The following is a 16170-nucleotide window of genomic DNA, read 5'->3' as shown; positions in this document are numbered from 1 at the left end:
GAGATCATATACAAAATGAATAGGGATTCTATAGGCCTATGTAATTCTATGATTACACCAAGGCTATAAAATATTCATTGTGTGCGCGCTTGGGTGTCCCGTACCGGTAAGAAATGAATTCTACTTTCACCCCAAGGCGTGCATGTGGAAGCTCCTCTTCTATCTTGTCTTTATCAGGGCCTAGTTAGTTATTTTTCTTTCCTTTTTTCCCTCAGATTTTTTTTCCCCTTCAAGGAAATGTGATCAGTTTTAGACAGAGGCTGACTGACACAAACGTTAACGTTGACTGATTGCGTTCTGAGAAGCGAGAGAGAGAGAGAGCAAGTGGGAGAAAGAGAAAGTGGAAGAAAGAGCGAGAGAGAGAGAGAGCAAGAGGGAGAGAGAGCGAGAGGGAGAAAGAGCAAGAGGGAGAGGGAGAAAGAGCGAGAGGGAGAAAGAGCGAGGGAGAGGGAGAAAGAGCGAGAGGGAGAAAGAGCGAGAGAGAGAAAGAGCGAGAGAGAGAGAAAGAGCGAGAGGGAGAAAGAGCGAGAGAGAGAAAGAGCGAGAGAGAGAGAAAGAGCGAGAGAGAGAAAGAGCGAGAGAGAGAAAGAGCGAGAGGGAGAGGGAGAAAGAGCGAGAGGGAGAGGGAGAAAGAGCGAGAGGGAGAGAGAGCAAGAGGGAGAGAGAGCGAGAGCGAGAGGGAGAAAGAGCGAGAGAGAGAAAGAGCGAGAGGGAGAGGGAGAAAGAGCGAGAGAGAGAAATAGCAAGTGGGAGAAAGAGCGAGAGGGAGAGAGAGCAAGAGAGAGCGAGAGCGAGAGGGAGAAAGAGCGATAGGGAGAAAGAGCGAGAGAGAGAAAGAGCGAGAGGGAGAAAGAGCGAGAGGGAGAAAGAGCGAGAGGGAGAGAGAGCGAGATGGAGAAAGAGCGAGAGGGAGAGAGAGCGAGAGGGAGAGAGAGTGAGAGGGAGAAAGAGCGAGAGGGAGAAAGAGCGAGAGGGAGAGCGAGTGGGGGCTGTGAAACATTGTCTATTTCAAACGGGACATGGGTTAAGTGCTGGGACATACAAGGGTGTCTTGAGGGACATGTGTGCTGTGTTAGGGAGAGATGGGAACATGTGTTGTAGGGATGGGGCAGTATTACTGCAGGGAGGTTTGAGTTGGTTGAAGGGAGCAGTGATTGACAACGATGACAATGATGTGTGGTTCTCACGTGAAATGTCACCTGACAATGTAAGTTGTTCTATGCTGGTGACACCCAACTGTCCCTCCCTCCCTCCAGAAACAGCACCGTGCTCAACTCCAAGGTGGTGTCTGTGACCATCAAGCCCACCCCAGGATCCCTCTCTACCCCGGTGGAGGTCCAGTTCTCACACCTTTACAACGTGAGTGAACTTTCACCTCTGACCCTCTTACCTGAGCAGTGACCTCAGTAGTAATTGACCCCTGTAGTGTAACAGAGTAGGAAGGGCCTTGACAAATCATGTGGCTTATCCCATAAAAACACACGGTACTGATATTTGAGAGCATTTCAAAAGACTTACCATGCCTTTATCACTGAAAATCACTTTTAGCACTTAGAAAAGCACTAGACAAATCTATTTCATCATCCTCACAACTGGAGGTTTATGAGAGCATCTGTAATCAGAGCATATGTCCATGGAGGTATATGGAGGTATATGAGAACATCTGTAATCAGAGCATATGTCCATGGAGGTATATGGAGGTATATGAGAACATCTGTAATCAGAGCATATGTCCATGGAGGTATATGGAGGTATATGAGAACATCTGTAATCAGAGCATATGTCCATGGAGGTATATGGAGGTATATGAGAACATCTGTAATCAGAGCATATGTCCATGGAGGTATATGGAGGTATATGAGAACATCTGTAATCAGAGCATATGTCCATGGAGGTATATGGAGGTATATGAGAACATCTGTAATCAGAGCATATGTCCATGGCCACAGGAAGATGATTTGTAGTGTGGATGCACTCTTTTTTTTTTTTTTTACATTTTTTATTGTGATTTTTCAGGGTGTGCTGCAGCCCCCTCAGCACCCCTACTAACTGCGTCTATGCATATGTCAACCATGTGACCGTCTCTCTGTCTGATCAGGGCACCACAAACCAGACCTGCATCTCCTGGGACGAGAGTGACAGGTAAGGCCTTTGTTCATTTCCTTTGGTGATTAACTCATGTGCCTGCTGGGTTGCCCCTTGACGCTGCCAGACTGCAGTGTGGAGCCTGGGGGTGGAACTGCCTGAATCAACTGAATAATAGGACCTCTATGATCCTACCTGGCTCTGAAAACAGAAATAAAATTACTAGAATAGACATCCTCATTCAAGTCAATTTACCATGATGGGTGGACTAGCGGCCAGGATGTAAGGTAAGAAGTGTACCCATAACCAGGAACTAAAGTCATTATATTTCTATGGAGGACCCGCCTGGCTACCTGGCTCTGAAACACCTGCTGGTGTGGACCTTCACAGTGAGGGATAGAACTTTAGGAGACGGCCTCACATCACCTCATCTCCCACTATGACTGTGTTCCGTGGCTGTTCCCGCTCCACTGTTTCTCATCTTGACGAAGTGCCCATGACACACACTGACCCTGTAGAAAGGTGCTGAGTTTGTCAGACGGTTCCGGAGCTCCTCTCTGTGGGTGACGGGAGATGGGACGGGGCTGACACTAACCCCCACGCTGCTAACACCGCGCCGACAGTGATGCAGGATGTAGAAAATTAAAAGTGTCGCTCACAGCTTTCTCTCCTGGGCAGCCGCGCGCACATGAACCAAGAGGGATGAATGGAGAGTGCTTTGGGATCTACTGAGACAGACAAAGATAGAGGGAGAGAGTGTATATATGTGTAGTAAGAGAGAGAGAGAGAGAGAGAGAGAGAGAGAGAGAGAGAGAGAGAGAGAGAGAGATCGAAAGAGAGAGAGAGAGAGAGAGAGAGAGAGAGAGAGAGAAATGCATTACACAGTTCAATTGCACAGCTAATGTTGGTCTGTTTCACACACTCTTCATATGCTTCATACACTTAAGTACCCTTTTTGTTTTAAAACCCAAAACAGAGACAGTGAGTGAGTGTGTGTGAGAGAGAGAGAGAGAGAGAGAGAGAGAGAGAGAGAGAGAGAGAGAGAAAGAGAGAAGAGAGAGAGAGAGAGAGAGAGAAAGCACAATGTGCCCATGGGCCTTATTGCAATGCAGGTTGGACATTTGCATTTAGATAAGTGCGTACACTTGTGTTACTGAAACGAGGCATAGAACAGAGCGATCTTTTGCCTTAAAAAAAAGTTGAACCAGGTAAATATAGACCAAGAGAGAAAGAACGACCAAACAATGAGGGAAGAGGAGAGAGACAGGGTTGAGAGAAAGCAAGAGGGATGAGAGAGGATATAGGAAGATGGATAGAGAGGCAGAGCGAGAGAGAGGCAGAACAAAACAAAATCTAATCTAGCTTCACCCACCATGTTGGGGAGTGTGGGGAGAGAAGGGGGAGGCGAGGGAGGGGGAGGGGAGTGACATGTTCTAAGCAAAATGTAAATCCATCTTGGACAGCAGCTATGATTAATGAGTTAATTTTGGGGGGAGAAATTGAAATGTGAGGTGTCCTTGTCATGGTAGTGTCTTGTTGATAAGGGCTGTGAGAGAGAGAGGCAAGCGGGTGTGAGACAGGTGGTCTTCTCTCCTAGGGCTCACACTTCGGTCTGGGGCGGGGGACCAATAAACAACAGCAGTGTTGCCATCCTGGCCTGCAGGTTGGCATTTATTGTAATGAATCTTGCCCTGGAGGCATCTCTGCAGAGAGGTCACTAGCTGGCACAGCCACAAAGTAATACAATCTGATTTCAAACCTAACCCTAAACTTAACTTTAACCTTAACCACACTGCTAACCCTAATGCCTACACCCTAACCATATATTAAGATCTAGTGGAAATCGCTCAGTTCTGCTCCAGGGCAAGTTTCATAATAATAAACAACCTGCTCCTGACCTGACCCAGCTACCTTATTTCTCCTCGCCCACCTCCAGTTCTTTAGAAACCCACAATGTGATTTGTTCCCTTTACAGTTAGTTCCTTGAATTTAGCTTCCCCTGTTCTTTAATCTGTCTGTTGGTTTTAGTTAATACATCATTTATTATGATTTCCATCACTGGGTGTTACAGCACCAGACTAAACCATTTCTGAAATAATGTCAAATAGTCGTCTGGGCTTGATTGAGCTTGTCTTGCTTAATGGAACCAATAGAAACGTTGGAAAAGTTGCCAACCCTGCCCACCTGGCTCTGTAGGTAGACTAGAGCAAACGCTAATAGTATTTGAACCCAGGGATGTCTGGGATGTTGTGGCTGTCCGGCAGGCCCTGCTGTCCCATTCATTCATGTGGTCCTGGCCTGTTGTTGGCAGGGACCATTCACACATGCCGTGCTGCTGGAACGCCACCCAAATTATCCCATTAGACCGCGGTGAGGCCTGTGTGTGTGTGTGTGTGTGTGTGTGTGTGTGTGTGTGTGTGTGTGTGTGTGTGTGTGTGTGTGTGTGTGTGTGTGTGTGTGTGTGTGTGTGTTGCTGTGGCTTGCTGTGTGGTTGGGAGAGCGGCCTAATCGTGTCATCCACAGAGACTCTGCGCTGAGTTATAATATTGGATTTCTGTTAGGGTGATGTGCTAATGTTAGCACTGAGCCTACTCCTGGGGCTACAAGACTGTACTACTCTCTCTCTCTCTCTCTCTCTCTCTCTCTCTCGCTCTGCTCATCATGGTTTTCACCCCTCAGCACTCTCCAACCAGATGCACCATGGGTAACCCTATCAAGGGCTGCTGTGAGGTGGCCCTGTTAGAGGCCGTGGTGTGTTGTGGTGAGATGTCCTTGGCCCTGAGGTACAGACCTGGGTTCAAATAGTATTGGGTTTCTTTCAAATACTTAATATGCTCTTGATTGAGCCTGCCTAGCTCAGTGGAACCACTAGAAGAATCAACACAATACAAACCCTACACAATGGGCTCTCCAGACTGAAGCAATTAAATGCTTCAAAGTATTGGAAAGAACACAACTACAATTTGAACCCAGGTCTGCTGAAGCACAGTCCCAGGCTGTCACTGGCTTGTTGATTTGTTGGTTGGTTAAAACCCTGGGGGCTGCTGTGTGTTCCTGGTGCCAGTAGCCCCAGGGACCTGTGGGGGACCATGTTCCCCCATTCTTGATGAGTCCCTTTGGGGACCACTCTGTTTGGGAAGAGGATGTAAGGGCTCACTTGAGATGGATGGAGTGTGACATCACCAATGTGCCATCCAGCATCACTGTGCCATGGGAGAGAGAAACACACAACTCCCATGAAGACATGAGGAACCAATAATCATCGGGTAATTCTCTGTGCACCTGCAGTCAGACCAAAATGAAGAGAGGAGTAAAACTGAGCCATGCACAATACAAGAACTTGAAAAGTCTTCTTTATTATTTAAACCAACTGGTTTTGGCGTGTTGTCTTTGTCAGGGTTTTAGAACAGCTGTGTGGTAACTTAGCCACTTGTGGAAGGTCTGATGTTGTAAACAACAATTAAATAGTTGTGCTCTGATATTTCAGCACCATGCATAGTGGGAAAATATGGTTTCTGATATTTGGAGTTCAGCACCACATGGCAGTGGACAGCGTACAGGCAATGCAATGTCACTGGCCACCGAGAATACCCCATTCAATGAGGGAAGAGGCCTGCAAGCAAGACGTCTAGAGGGGAAGGATTTAGCCTGGTCCATTTAGGGTAATTAAGACTTAGAAAAATATGGTATCTGTCAAAGTTCAGTCAACACTCAGAATTCACGTTTTGATGAATATGCTCAACTAAAGAATGGTTAACAATATAACAGAAAAATCAACTACATGTGTCTTTAAAGTGCTTTCTTACTGGGTTAGAATTGAATTTATTGTTGATGTATGGTCCAGTACGCTACAACAAAGGCCTAGACCAGGCCATCAAAAACCTATTAACCTGTAAATGGAAGTTAGGATGGCATTACAGCCTCATGAAGTACTGTAAAATGGGTTCACACAATAAAACATGTTTTCCAGCTGATTCATTGTATATTAGGTACACAAATATGATCTCTTTAGCTTTTAAATTGTTCCACCAATAACGCATCTAAATCTAGGGATAAATAATGAGATTCAATAATAACTTAGATTTGCATTATTATTATAATTTTTTTAATTATCATTATTGTTGTTGTTATTACCCCCATTGCTATTGTTTGTTTTTGGGTCATTTGTGAATTCCACCTCTATATTGCAATAACCTGGCCAAGCAGAAACCTGAGCAGCACGGCGTCTGGCTCACAGATAACCTTTCATCAGCATTTTCACTGCGTTTTCTGCGCTCTTGCTCGCTAACCGCGGAGATTTAAAGAGGATTTGGATTTAAATAGCTGGTGTCTGTAACGTGGTGGGGGATTTGACTAGCTTTCCTCCGTTTTTATTCACCGCAGCGCTCTCTCTCTTTTCCCGCAGCTCTTCGCTGCTCGGATCGTGGTCTGCCAGGGGCTGCAGAGCCGTGCCTGTCGACTCATTGAGAACCAAATGCGTGTGTAACAGACTCTCAACCTTCGCCATTTTAGCACGGCTAAATCCTGACATGGTAAGTCCGACAACTTCCTTCATTATTTTATGTTAGTGTATCCGAATCGAGGTGCTTGTGTATGTATCTCACGGGTTTAGTGGAAAAGGGCGTCATTGCCATTCGGTATCAACAGAGCCCTCGCGCGCGCCCGCCCTCTCTCTCTCTCCTCTCTTGCTTGAGACATGCAGATGCCATTCAGCAAGGGCTCTGTGTATTCTCAAATAAAGAATTTGGGCATCTTTCAAGTCGTCCCACCGAGCAGAAAGGGGAGATTTGTGTCGAGATGACACATTTTAGTCGAGGTACATTCAGTTTATATATTCCAACTGCAAAATGACCGTGTTGACTATTGATTTGCACACATTACATGCTGAATGAGAAATTGTAAGGCTATGTGAATACTTAATTTTGGGTTTTAGATATTCGTGAATTATTATAATCATGTTAAGAGTCCTTGCATATTTCATGTGAACACTGTCCAATGTAACATAGTAACATATTATTCCAGCGTTTTGACAAATTAAATAATATTTCCCTGCACATGTCTCCATTGGAATGCTGCTATGCTCCATGTATGCTGCCTAAATATCCTCCAATGATGCATTTACATAAAATGGGCCTAAAATTACAGAACAAATCACAGATAATCAGTACTTGATTCCAACTGGGGAAAAATAGGTGTGTTAATATGACAATATCTTCATAAATCCAGTGATGGCTCAAACCGCTCATATGTGGCCCAGATGGAAAGGCCAGTACTGTCTTTGTGAGGAAGTGTTCATTCAGAGTGATTAGTTATTATTAGACTGGAAACTGCCTCTGAAGCAGTTGTTCACTAGTTGCCCTGGTAACAGTATGGAGGGTACCAAGGGCTCTTAAAGCTATAGAAGACCCTATACTAATACACCACCACAGCCTTTGCGCTGTGTGGCCTAGATAGAGGGAAGGGAAGAATGGATGGATGGATGAAGGGAGGGATGGAATACCATTGAGTTACCCAAAATATTCAGACAGATGAGACATTTACCCGTTTTAGATATGCATGTGGTTTTTATATGGCTGTTCCCAAATGCTACATCAAAAGGAGGGGATGGGGATGAGAAAATGTGCACCTGCAAGCAATGGACAGGCTTGATTTGATGGGTCTTAGGAAAGCAAAATAAACACGGCAGTCTTTCGCCCTGAGAATCTGCAGCTGTGTGTTTGATGTTCTGTATCTCTCTTTTCTCCATCTCTGTCTCTCTCTTCTCCCTCTCTGTCTCTCTCTTCTCCATCTCTGTCTCTCTCTTCTCCCTCTCTCACACTCCCTCCGTCTTCCCCTCGTCCATCCTACAGCTAAGATTATTCAGCCGGGGGGGATGATCTTGGAAGTGTGTGTTTGTGTGTGTGTGTGTGTGTGTGTGTGTTTTTGTGCACCTCTGCAAAATGTTTACAGATCATCACTTGCTATACACACACAGAAGCAGTTGCTATCCTTATTACACACAGCTGCACATATGCATACAGTTACACATACTGCACACACACACACACAGTTACACATACTACACACACACACACACACACACACACACACACACACACACACACACACACACACACACACACACACACACACACACACTGTTTATTTGGCGTGTGCCTGTGCAATGGGCAAAAGTAGTAGTAGCATCATGTGTTAATAGCACTTCGCAAGTGATTTCTGCTTCTCCCCCTCATTCTTCCTTCCATCTCCCTACCTCTATTCATCCCTCTCTCTACCTCTATTCATCCCCCTCTCTACCTGGGCACTCGACAGGCTATTTCACAGCAGTGTCGCATTCTGGGGGCTTTTAGATGCCCTAAGAGAAGCATATTGTGGCAATTATATTCACCTGGTTCTGTGCCAGGAGAGAAGGGCACTCCTTTTCCTCCCTCTCCCTCTCATCCTTCCTTCCTCCCCCCCCCCCCTCTCTTTCTCCTTCTTTCTTCCTCCCTCCTGCCATGCTAGTTGGTTTGTGAGACAGCCATGGTTACGGAACAGGCTAATTATTCCTGCAGCAACACTTGCCACATTCTGAATGGTGCAGCCCCTCTCCTCTCCTCTGTCTGCAGCTAGCCTCATACAGCCCCAGAATGACAAACACCCAGTCTCCCACTGTCTCTCTTCTACCCCCTTATCCCATCTTCCTCTCCCTCCTGCTTAGTCATTTTCCCACATCCTTTTCCTCTGCTGCTTTCTCTGCCTCTCTCTCTCTCTCTCTCTCTATCTCTCTCTACATAGTAGGTCCCTGTCCCACCCCTTTATCATTCCCTCTCTTCATCTCTCCTCTCCTGTCTTCTGTAATGTTACCATGTTCAGTCAATCCTACTCAGCTGCAGGCTGTAGAAGGAAAGAGAGAGAGAAAATGCACTGCAGTCCCAAACCTGAACCCAGCAGGCTTGTGTTTTCGGGAATCGGATGAATGAATGAATGTGTGTGTGTGTGTGTGTGTGTGTGTGTGTGTGTGTGTGTGTGTGTGTGTGTGTGTGTGAGTGAGACAGACAACTCTTTGTTAGAATGTGTCATGGGTCTGTGAGTACGCAGTTCACACACCTACAGACTCGCCTTTGACCATGTAACCCATAGTAGACCTCTAGATAGTAAGACATAGATCTAGATAGTAAGACATAGATCAACTAACTAACTAACAGAACCACAGAACAGCTTTGTGTTTCACATTATATCAGAGAGACTGTTCCTCATGCTGTAGCTTGACCAGTACTCATTCATAGATGTATGTTTCTTTAGATGCTATAAATCCTACTTGGGTTTGAGTCACATGCAGTCAGATACAGAGTTCAGTGGAAGGTCATGATCAAAGCCAAAGTCTGACTCTACACACTAGACACACCCAGGCTAGGTATCATTGAACTACTGTTTCCATGGTGATTCCTAGAAAATCTTGATGGTGTTGGATAGCTGTTGGCACTATGATACTGTATGTATACCTGTATATCTGCATTGATACAGGACAGCAACCAACAAATCAACATCACCATTTAGCCATTGTTGTCTTGAGAAACGTATATGCTCCCTTTCTGAAGGCAGTTTTAGTTCAACTCTGGGATAACGTAGCCTCTTCCGGATGGGAAGTCTTTGGTTCAACTCTGGGATAACGTAGCCTCTTCCGGATGGGAAGTCTTTGGTTCAACTCTGGGATAACGTAGCCTCTTCCGGATGGGAAGTCTTTGGTTCAACTCTGGGATAACGTAGCCTCTTCCGGATGGGAAGTCTTTGGTTCAACTCTGGGATAACGTAGCCTCTTCCGGATGGGAAGTCTTTGGTTCAACTCTGGGATAACGTAGCCTCTTCCGGATGGGAAGTCTTTGGTTCAACTCTGGGATAACGTAGCCTCTTCCAGATGGGAAGTCTTTGTTTCAACTCTGGGATAACGTAGCCTCTTCCGGATGGGAAGTCTTTGGTTCAACTCTGGGATAACGTAGCCTCTTCCGGATGGGAAGTCTTTAGTTCAACTCTGGGATAACGTAGCCTCTTCCGGATGGGAAGTCTTTAGTTCAACTCTGGGATAACGTAGCCTCTTCCGGATGGGAAGTCTTTGGTTCAACTCTGGGATAACGTAGCCTCTTCCGGATGGGAAGTCTTTAGTTCAACTCTGGGATAACGTAGCCTCTTCCGGATGGGAAGTCTCTGTCTGTCTCACTAGGCGATTGCACTCTACGTGATTCACATCACACATACCTGCTCTGCCATTAGTGGAGACAGAGAGGGCTGTAAAAGTTACTCGGTCTCGGCGGACATTGTTCCATTCGGCTGCACTCGTAATCTTTTTCCTTCAGACAGAGAGAGAGAGGGGAACTCACCGCAGTGCAGATTAATCAAAGGATTTAATTCATTTGGCCCTCTAGCACACATCAAACCTGGAAACAAGACAGACTATAAACTCCAATTATCTTCTGCTTGAGGGTGGAATGCACAACCATAGGGATGGGGGCCCCTACCACCATCCCTGTAATAAGACTGGCGCTCTGCCTTCCACCTGCATCTCACCTCTAGCTACCTCAACACCACCTCAACCCCAACCCCCTGCATGGCGACCCTCCATCCCTATCCCTTCCCATCAGACCCATTCACCTACATCCACCCCCCAACACAACCCCACCCCACCTGCATGGCGACCCTCCATCCCTATCCCTTCCCATCAGACCCATTCACCTACATCCACCCCCCAACACAACCCCACCCCCCCTGCATGGCGACCCTCCATCCCTATCCCTTTCCATCAGACCCATTCACCTACATCCACCCCCCAACACAACCCCACCCCCCCTGCATGGCGACCCTCCATCCCTATCCCTTTCCTTCAGACCCATTCACCTACATCCACCCCCCAACACAACCCCACCCCCCCTGCATGGCGACCCTCCATCCCTATCCCTTTCCATCAGACCCATTCACCTACATCCACCCCCCAACACCACCTCTAGCAAACCTTAGGAAAGACAGCTGCCCTTAGAACATGTTTCCTTTTGGAACACATGACACGTTTTATCAAGCTAGTCTTCTAGAGTAAGCAGACTTCATTAAGCAACACTCCTGAACATGGGCTTCTTGAACATCCTCTAGTCTACAGGTCACACCCACATGTTGGATATGGCTCGCTGTTAGCACTGCTGTGTACAGCACATAATGGTATATTGAGGAACGCAGTCAACACACATGCCTGGCCTGCATTGGGAGAGTGGCATGCCCAGGATGACATGCATGGGAGCCTGCAGGCTGCACTGCTCCCTCAGATAGATGCACTGTCTGCCACTGTCTGTCACGCTGTTCAGGCCACAGCAGGGAACACTCGTCAGTCAGTGCTGCTAAGCATGTATGAGTCAAGTCTGGGAATTGTGTCTGAAATACACATACAGACGCGCACGCTCTTAAACACACAGACACACACACACCAGTGAGATGCATAAAGCAGACGCAGGGTCAGTGGGTTGCTGCAGCCTTCCTTCCCTCACTGCCTCTGCTGCCACGCTACCATACAGAAATCCTGTGTCACCATGGCAACTAAGATAATGGCTGCTGCGGGAACATGGAGACGGCGATCTGTTGTTGCCGATGCTTTCACAGGAGGAGGTTTCAATTATCTTGCTGTGTTTCATAGTAGAACGTTTGAATCTGGCTGAATCAGACTACACGTCTGACAAAATAATCTGTCAAAATGTGCTTCATGGCCTTCAGCTAAGAATCTTTGTGGTGATTAACCTTGGAGTCACCTTGCTCCATATCCAGCTAAGGCCATATCCAGCCAAGCCCCAAACAGCAGCCTGCCTGCCAGCCTCTCTCCAGCTCCCTGCTCTTTTTTATCAAAGATACAAGATATACCTACCTCTGTACACGGCACTGCGCATGTCTGTGTGTGTGTGTGTGGGGGGGGGGGGGTCCTGTGTGTGTGGCTGTTTTAGCTTTACAGTCATGAACCAGGAGAGTGGAAGAAAGAATCTGCTCGTAAAAGGAAAAGAAGACAGCTTCTTTACATTTCTTTACAGTCCTAACAGTCTGTTTGTTGACTGTATGTGTGTCTCCTGCAGAACATGGATAAAATGCAGCTTCCCTCTGTGACGCTGATGGTGGGCTGTGGAGTCTCCTCTCTCACCTTGCTGCTCCTCATCATCATCTATGTGTCGGTCTGGAGGTGAGAAGACACTGACTCTGGTCTTTTGTTTCGAGTGGTATCTGAGTAGTTACTATGTCCAGCTGACCTGTATTAGGCTGGTTTGGTTACACATCCTCCATAGTTGCTTGAACCGTGCTGGAAAGGACAAAGTGGACTAAATCTGAGCCAGCCTACTGCGGTTCAGGTTGGCTTGATAGTGTAAACAGGCTAGAGCTTTTGAACTGTTTAAGTGAAGGAAGTATGGGTGTGGTTGTTGATGGTTGACGGTCAACTGGGAAAGGTGTGGACCCCTCAACATGTTGTCTCTCCTCAGGTACATTCGCTCCGAGCGCTCCGTCATCCTCATCAACTTCTGCCTCTCCATCATCTCCTCCAACGCCCTCATCCTCATTGGTCAGACGCAGACACGGAACAAGGTAAGAGCCAATGAACAAGCTGTATCTTACCACGTACTCTCTCAAGGTCTTGTAAAGATCCTTTACTCACATCCCTCCATCTCTTCTTCTCTTCCCTGTTCCCTCTTTCAACCCCCCCACACTCTCCTTCTTTCTCCCCCTCTTGTTCTCTTTCTCCCTCACTCTCTGTCCCTCTCTTCCTATCTTGTGTTCTCTCCCTCTCTCAGGTGATCTGCACGCTGGTCGCTGCTTTCCTGCATTTCTTCTTCCTGTCGTCGTTCTGTTGGGTTCTGACAGAGGCGTGGCAGTCATACATGGCCGTGACTGGCCGGCTGAGGAACCGCATCATCCGCAAGCGATTCCTGTGTCTGGGCTGGGGTGAGGATGCTGGGGGCAAGGGGGGGGGGAGGGGGGGTCAGTTTTATCTGTTTCTCTGTCTGTCCATCTGTGTGTCCGTCCCATCCCTACCCAGTACTGACCCTTCCCCCTCCTCCTCCTTAGGTCTACCTGCTCTGGTTGTGGCAGTCTCTGTGGGTTTCACCAAAGCTAAGGGATATGGCACCGTCAACTAGTGAGTCTGCAATCTCTGATATTGTTGCTGTGTGTCTCCCTTTCTCTAGACAAATGTACTTTTGTCTCTCTCTCTTTCTATATCTTTCTTTCTGTATACCTGTATACCTCCAGAACTCTCTTCTTCTAAACCTTTCCTTATTGGATTAGCTAACTGTTTAAAGAGCATTTAAGACGTGATACAGAATCCTTATACATGGGGGTTGTATTTGTGTGACCTGACTGCTGGTATCTGACCTGACCTCTTCCTCTCCTCGCTCTACCCCTCCCTCCTTTTCTCTCTTTCTTACACCATCTTTTTTTTTTAAATGTACAATTTATCCATCCTTTTTTTCTCATGCCATCTTTCTTTCTTTTCATTTGTCTACTCTGGGTGTCACTCTCTCTTCCTGACTTTTCCCTTTCCTCCTCCTCCCTCTCTTCCTCTTTCTCTCTCAGCTGCTGGCTGTCTCTGGAAGGTGGTCTGCTTTATGCGTTTGTGGGACCGGCTGCCGCTGTAGTCTTGGTACTTCCTATCTCTCTGTCTCAGCCTCTATTTGTCTGAGAAACCTTTGTTGCTTTACTGATCTTAGATTAACATTTAGCCACAGAAATATGTAAGATACTGTAACGCTTATCTTGACCTAACCGTAAACTTACCATTTTGGCTTAATGCAGTCAACATACTACATACTACTATTGGTTATAGCCAGTCAATAGATTGCACATTATCTTAACTAACATCTTCATCAACCATGTATAGTCATCAATGGACCCTATGTGCAAGATTGCTACCACTTGTCTAACTACATGTTATTACCTTGGCTTAGCAGTTACAACTTTATATACACTACCATTCAAAACTTTGGGGTCACTTAGAAATGTCCTTGTTTTTGAAAGAAAAGCACATTTCTTGTCCATTAAAATAACATCAAATTGATCAGAAGTACAATGTAGACATTTTACAAATGCTGATGCTCCAGAAACTCAGCTAGTTTAAAGAAGGACCGTTTTATTGCTTCTTTAATCAGGACAACAGTTCTCAGCTGTGCTAACATAATTTCAAAAGGGTTTTCTAATGATCAATGAGCCTTTTAAAATGATAAACTTGGATTAGCTGACACAACGTGCCATTGGAGTGATGGTTGCTGATAATGGGCCTCTGTACGCCTATGTAGATATTCCATTAAAAATCAGCCGTTTCCAGCTACAATAGTCATTTACAACATTAACAATGTCTACACTGCATTTCCGATCAGTTTGATGTTATTTTCATGGACAAAAAAAAAGTGCTTTTCTTTCAAGAACAAGGAAATGCCTAAGTGACCCCAAACTTTTCAACGGTAGCGTACATACTGCAGGTTTGATATGTACAGTTATTCTCTTTATGTGTGGAACTGACATAATTCACATGCATGCATCATACTCATTTCTGTAGTCCCATGTCAGACTGACAGAGTGGTTGTAGAGTTGTTCTCTGTATCTGGCTGCTTCGTTCACATCTCTCTTTTCTCTCTGACAGGTTAACATGGTTATCGGGATTCTCGTATTTAACAAACTGGTGTCCAAAGACGGCATTACTGATATGAAACTGAAGGAGAGGGCAGGGTATGCCTTATCCTACCACACATCCATCTCACTGGTCCACCAATAACCAGCCTGGGGGCATACGCTTGGGGGCGGGGCTAGCGATGCCATTGGCTCTCGCGTTTAGAACGCAGGAGAAGAAGAAAGAGTCAGATGAGGAAATTGATGAGTTCTTTTTTTTGGAAGACAGAATTTAGAAACGGGAGATAAAAGTTGGGGAATAGGAGCACAGACAAAAGGAGAGAGGGAGAGAGAGAAAGAGAGAGCAGGAGGAGAGATATCTTGAGAGCAGAGAGAGAGAGAGAGAGAGGGAGGAGATATATTGAGAGCAGAGAGAGAAGGAGGGAGGAGAGATATAGTGAGAGCAGAGAGAGAGGTGAGATATATTGATAGCAGAGAGAGAGTTGAGATATATTGAGAGCAGAGAGAGAGAGAGAGAGAGAGAGAGAGAGAGAGAGAGGTGAGATATATTGAGAGCAGAGAGAGAGGGAGGGAGGAGAGATATAGTGAGAGCAGAGCGAGAGAGAGGGAGGGAGGTGAGATATATTGAGAGCAGAGAGAGAGAGAGGTGAGATATATTGAGAGCAGAGAGAGAGAGAGGTGAGATATATTGAGAGCAGAGAGAGAGAGAGGTGAGATATATGGAGAGCAGAGAGAGAGAGAGCAGAGAGAGAGAGAGAGAGAGGTGAGATATATTGAGAGCAGAGAGAGAGGGAGGGAGGAGAGATATAGTGAGAGCAGAGAGAGAGAGAGGGAGGGAGGTGAGATATATTGAGAGCAGAGAGAGAGAGAGGTGAGATATATTGAGAGCAGAGAGAGAGAGAGGTGAGATATATTGAGAGCAGAGAGAAAGAGAGGTGAGATATATGGAGGGCAGAGAGAGAGAGAGAGAGAGGTGAGATATATTGAGAGCAGAGAGAGAGAGAGAGAGAGGTGAGATATATTGAGAGCAGAGAGAGAGAGAGAGAGAGGTGAGATATATTGAGAGCAGAGAGAGAGAGAGAGAGAGGTGAGATATATTGAGAGCAGAGAGACAGAGAGAGAGAGAGGTGAGATATATTGAGAGCAGAGAGAGGTGAGATATATTGAGAGCAGAGAGAGAGAGAGAGAGAGAGAGAGAGAGAGAGAGAGAGATGAGATATATTGAGAGCAGAGAGAGAGGTGAGATATATTGAGAGCAGAGAGAGAGAGAGAGAGAGGTGAGATATATTGAGAGCAGAGAGAGAGAGAGAGAGAGAGGGGTGAGATATATTGAGAGCAGAGAGAGAGGTGAGATATATTGAGAGCAGAGAGAGAGGTTAGATATATTGAGAGCAGAGAGAGGGGTGAGATATATTGAGAGCAGAGAGAGAGAGAGAGAGAGAGAGGTGAGATATATTGAGAGCA

General features: G+C 46.2%; 1 protein-coding gene across 15 annotated transcripts in view; it reads left to right on the top strand.

Moving 5' to 3' along the window:
- The window catches only part of LOC110503762 (adhesion G protein-coupled receptor B1), a 111076-nt gene that overhangs the window by 80423 nt on the left and 14483 nt on the right, over positions 1-16170 (top strand). For all 15 annotated transcript variants that reach the window (XM_090230694.1, XM_036970575.2, XM_090230687.1 and 12 more), the window contains 9 exons: positions 1257-1359; positions 2099-2142; positions 6491-6617; positions 12168-12271; positions 12567-12669; positions 12876-13026; positions 13150-13219; positions 13657-13723; positions 14720-14805. In XM_090230694.1, the coding sequence (XP_090086820.1) occupies positions 1257-1359; positions 2099-2142; positions 6491-6617; positions 12168-12271; positions 12567-12669; positions 12876-13026; positions 13150-13219; positions 13657-13723; positions 14720-14805 (855 nt within the window). The remainder of the gene's footprint in view (positions 1-1256; positions 1360-2098; positions 2143-6490; positions 6618-12167; positions 12272-12566; positions 12670-12875; positions 13027-13149; positions 13220-13656; positions 13724-14719; positions 14806-16170) is intronic.

This window comes from Oncorhynchus mykiss, chromosome 3 (assembly GCF_057628025.1).
Source record: "Oncorhynchus mykiss isolate SJ-2025 chromosome 3, ASM5762802v1, whole genome shotgun sequence".
NCBI lineage: Eukaryota > Metazoa > Chordata > Actinopteri > Salmoniformes > Salmonidae > Oncorhynchus > Oncorhynchus mykiss.
Note: the sequence above shows the minus strand (reverse complement) of the source record. Positions and strands in the feature narration are given on the sequence as shown.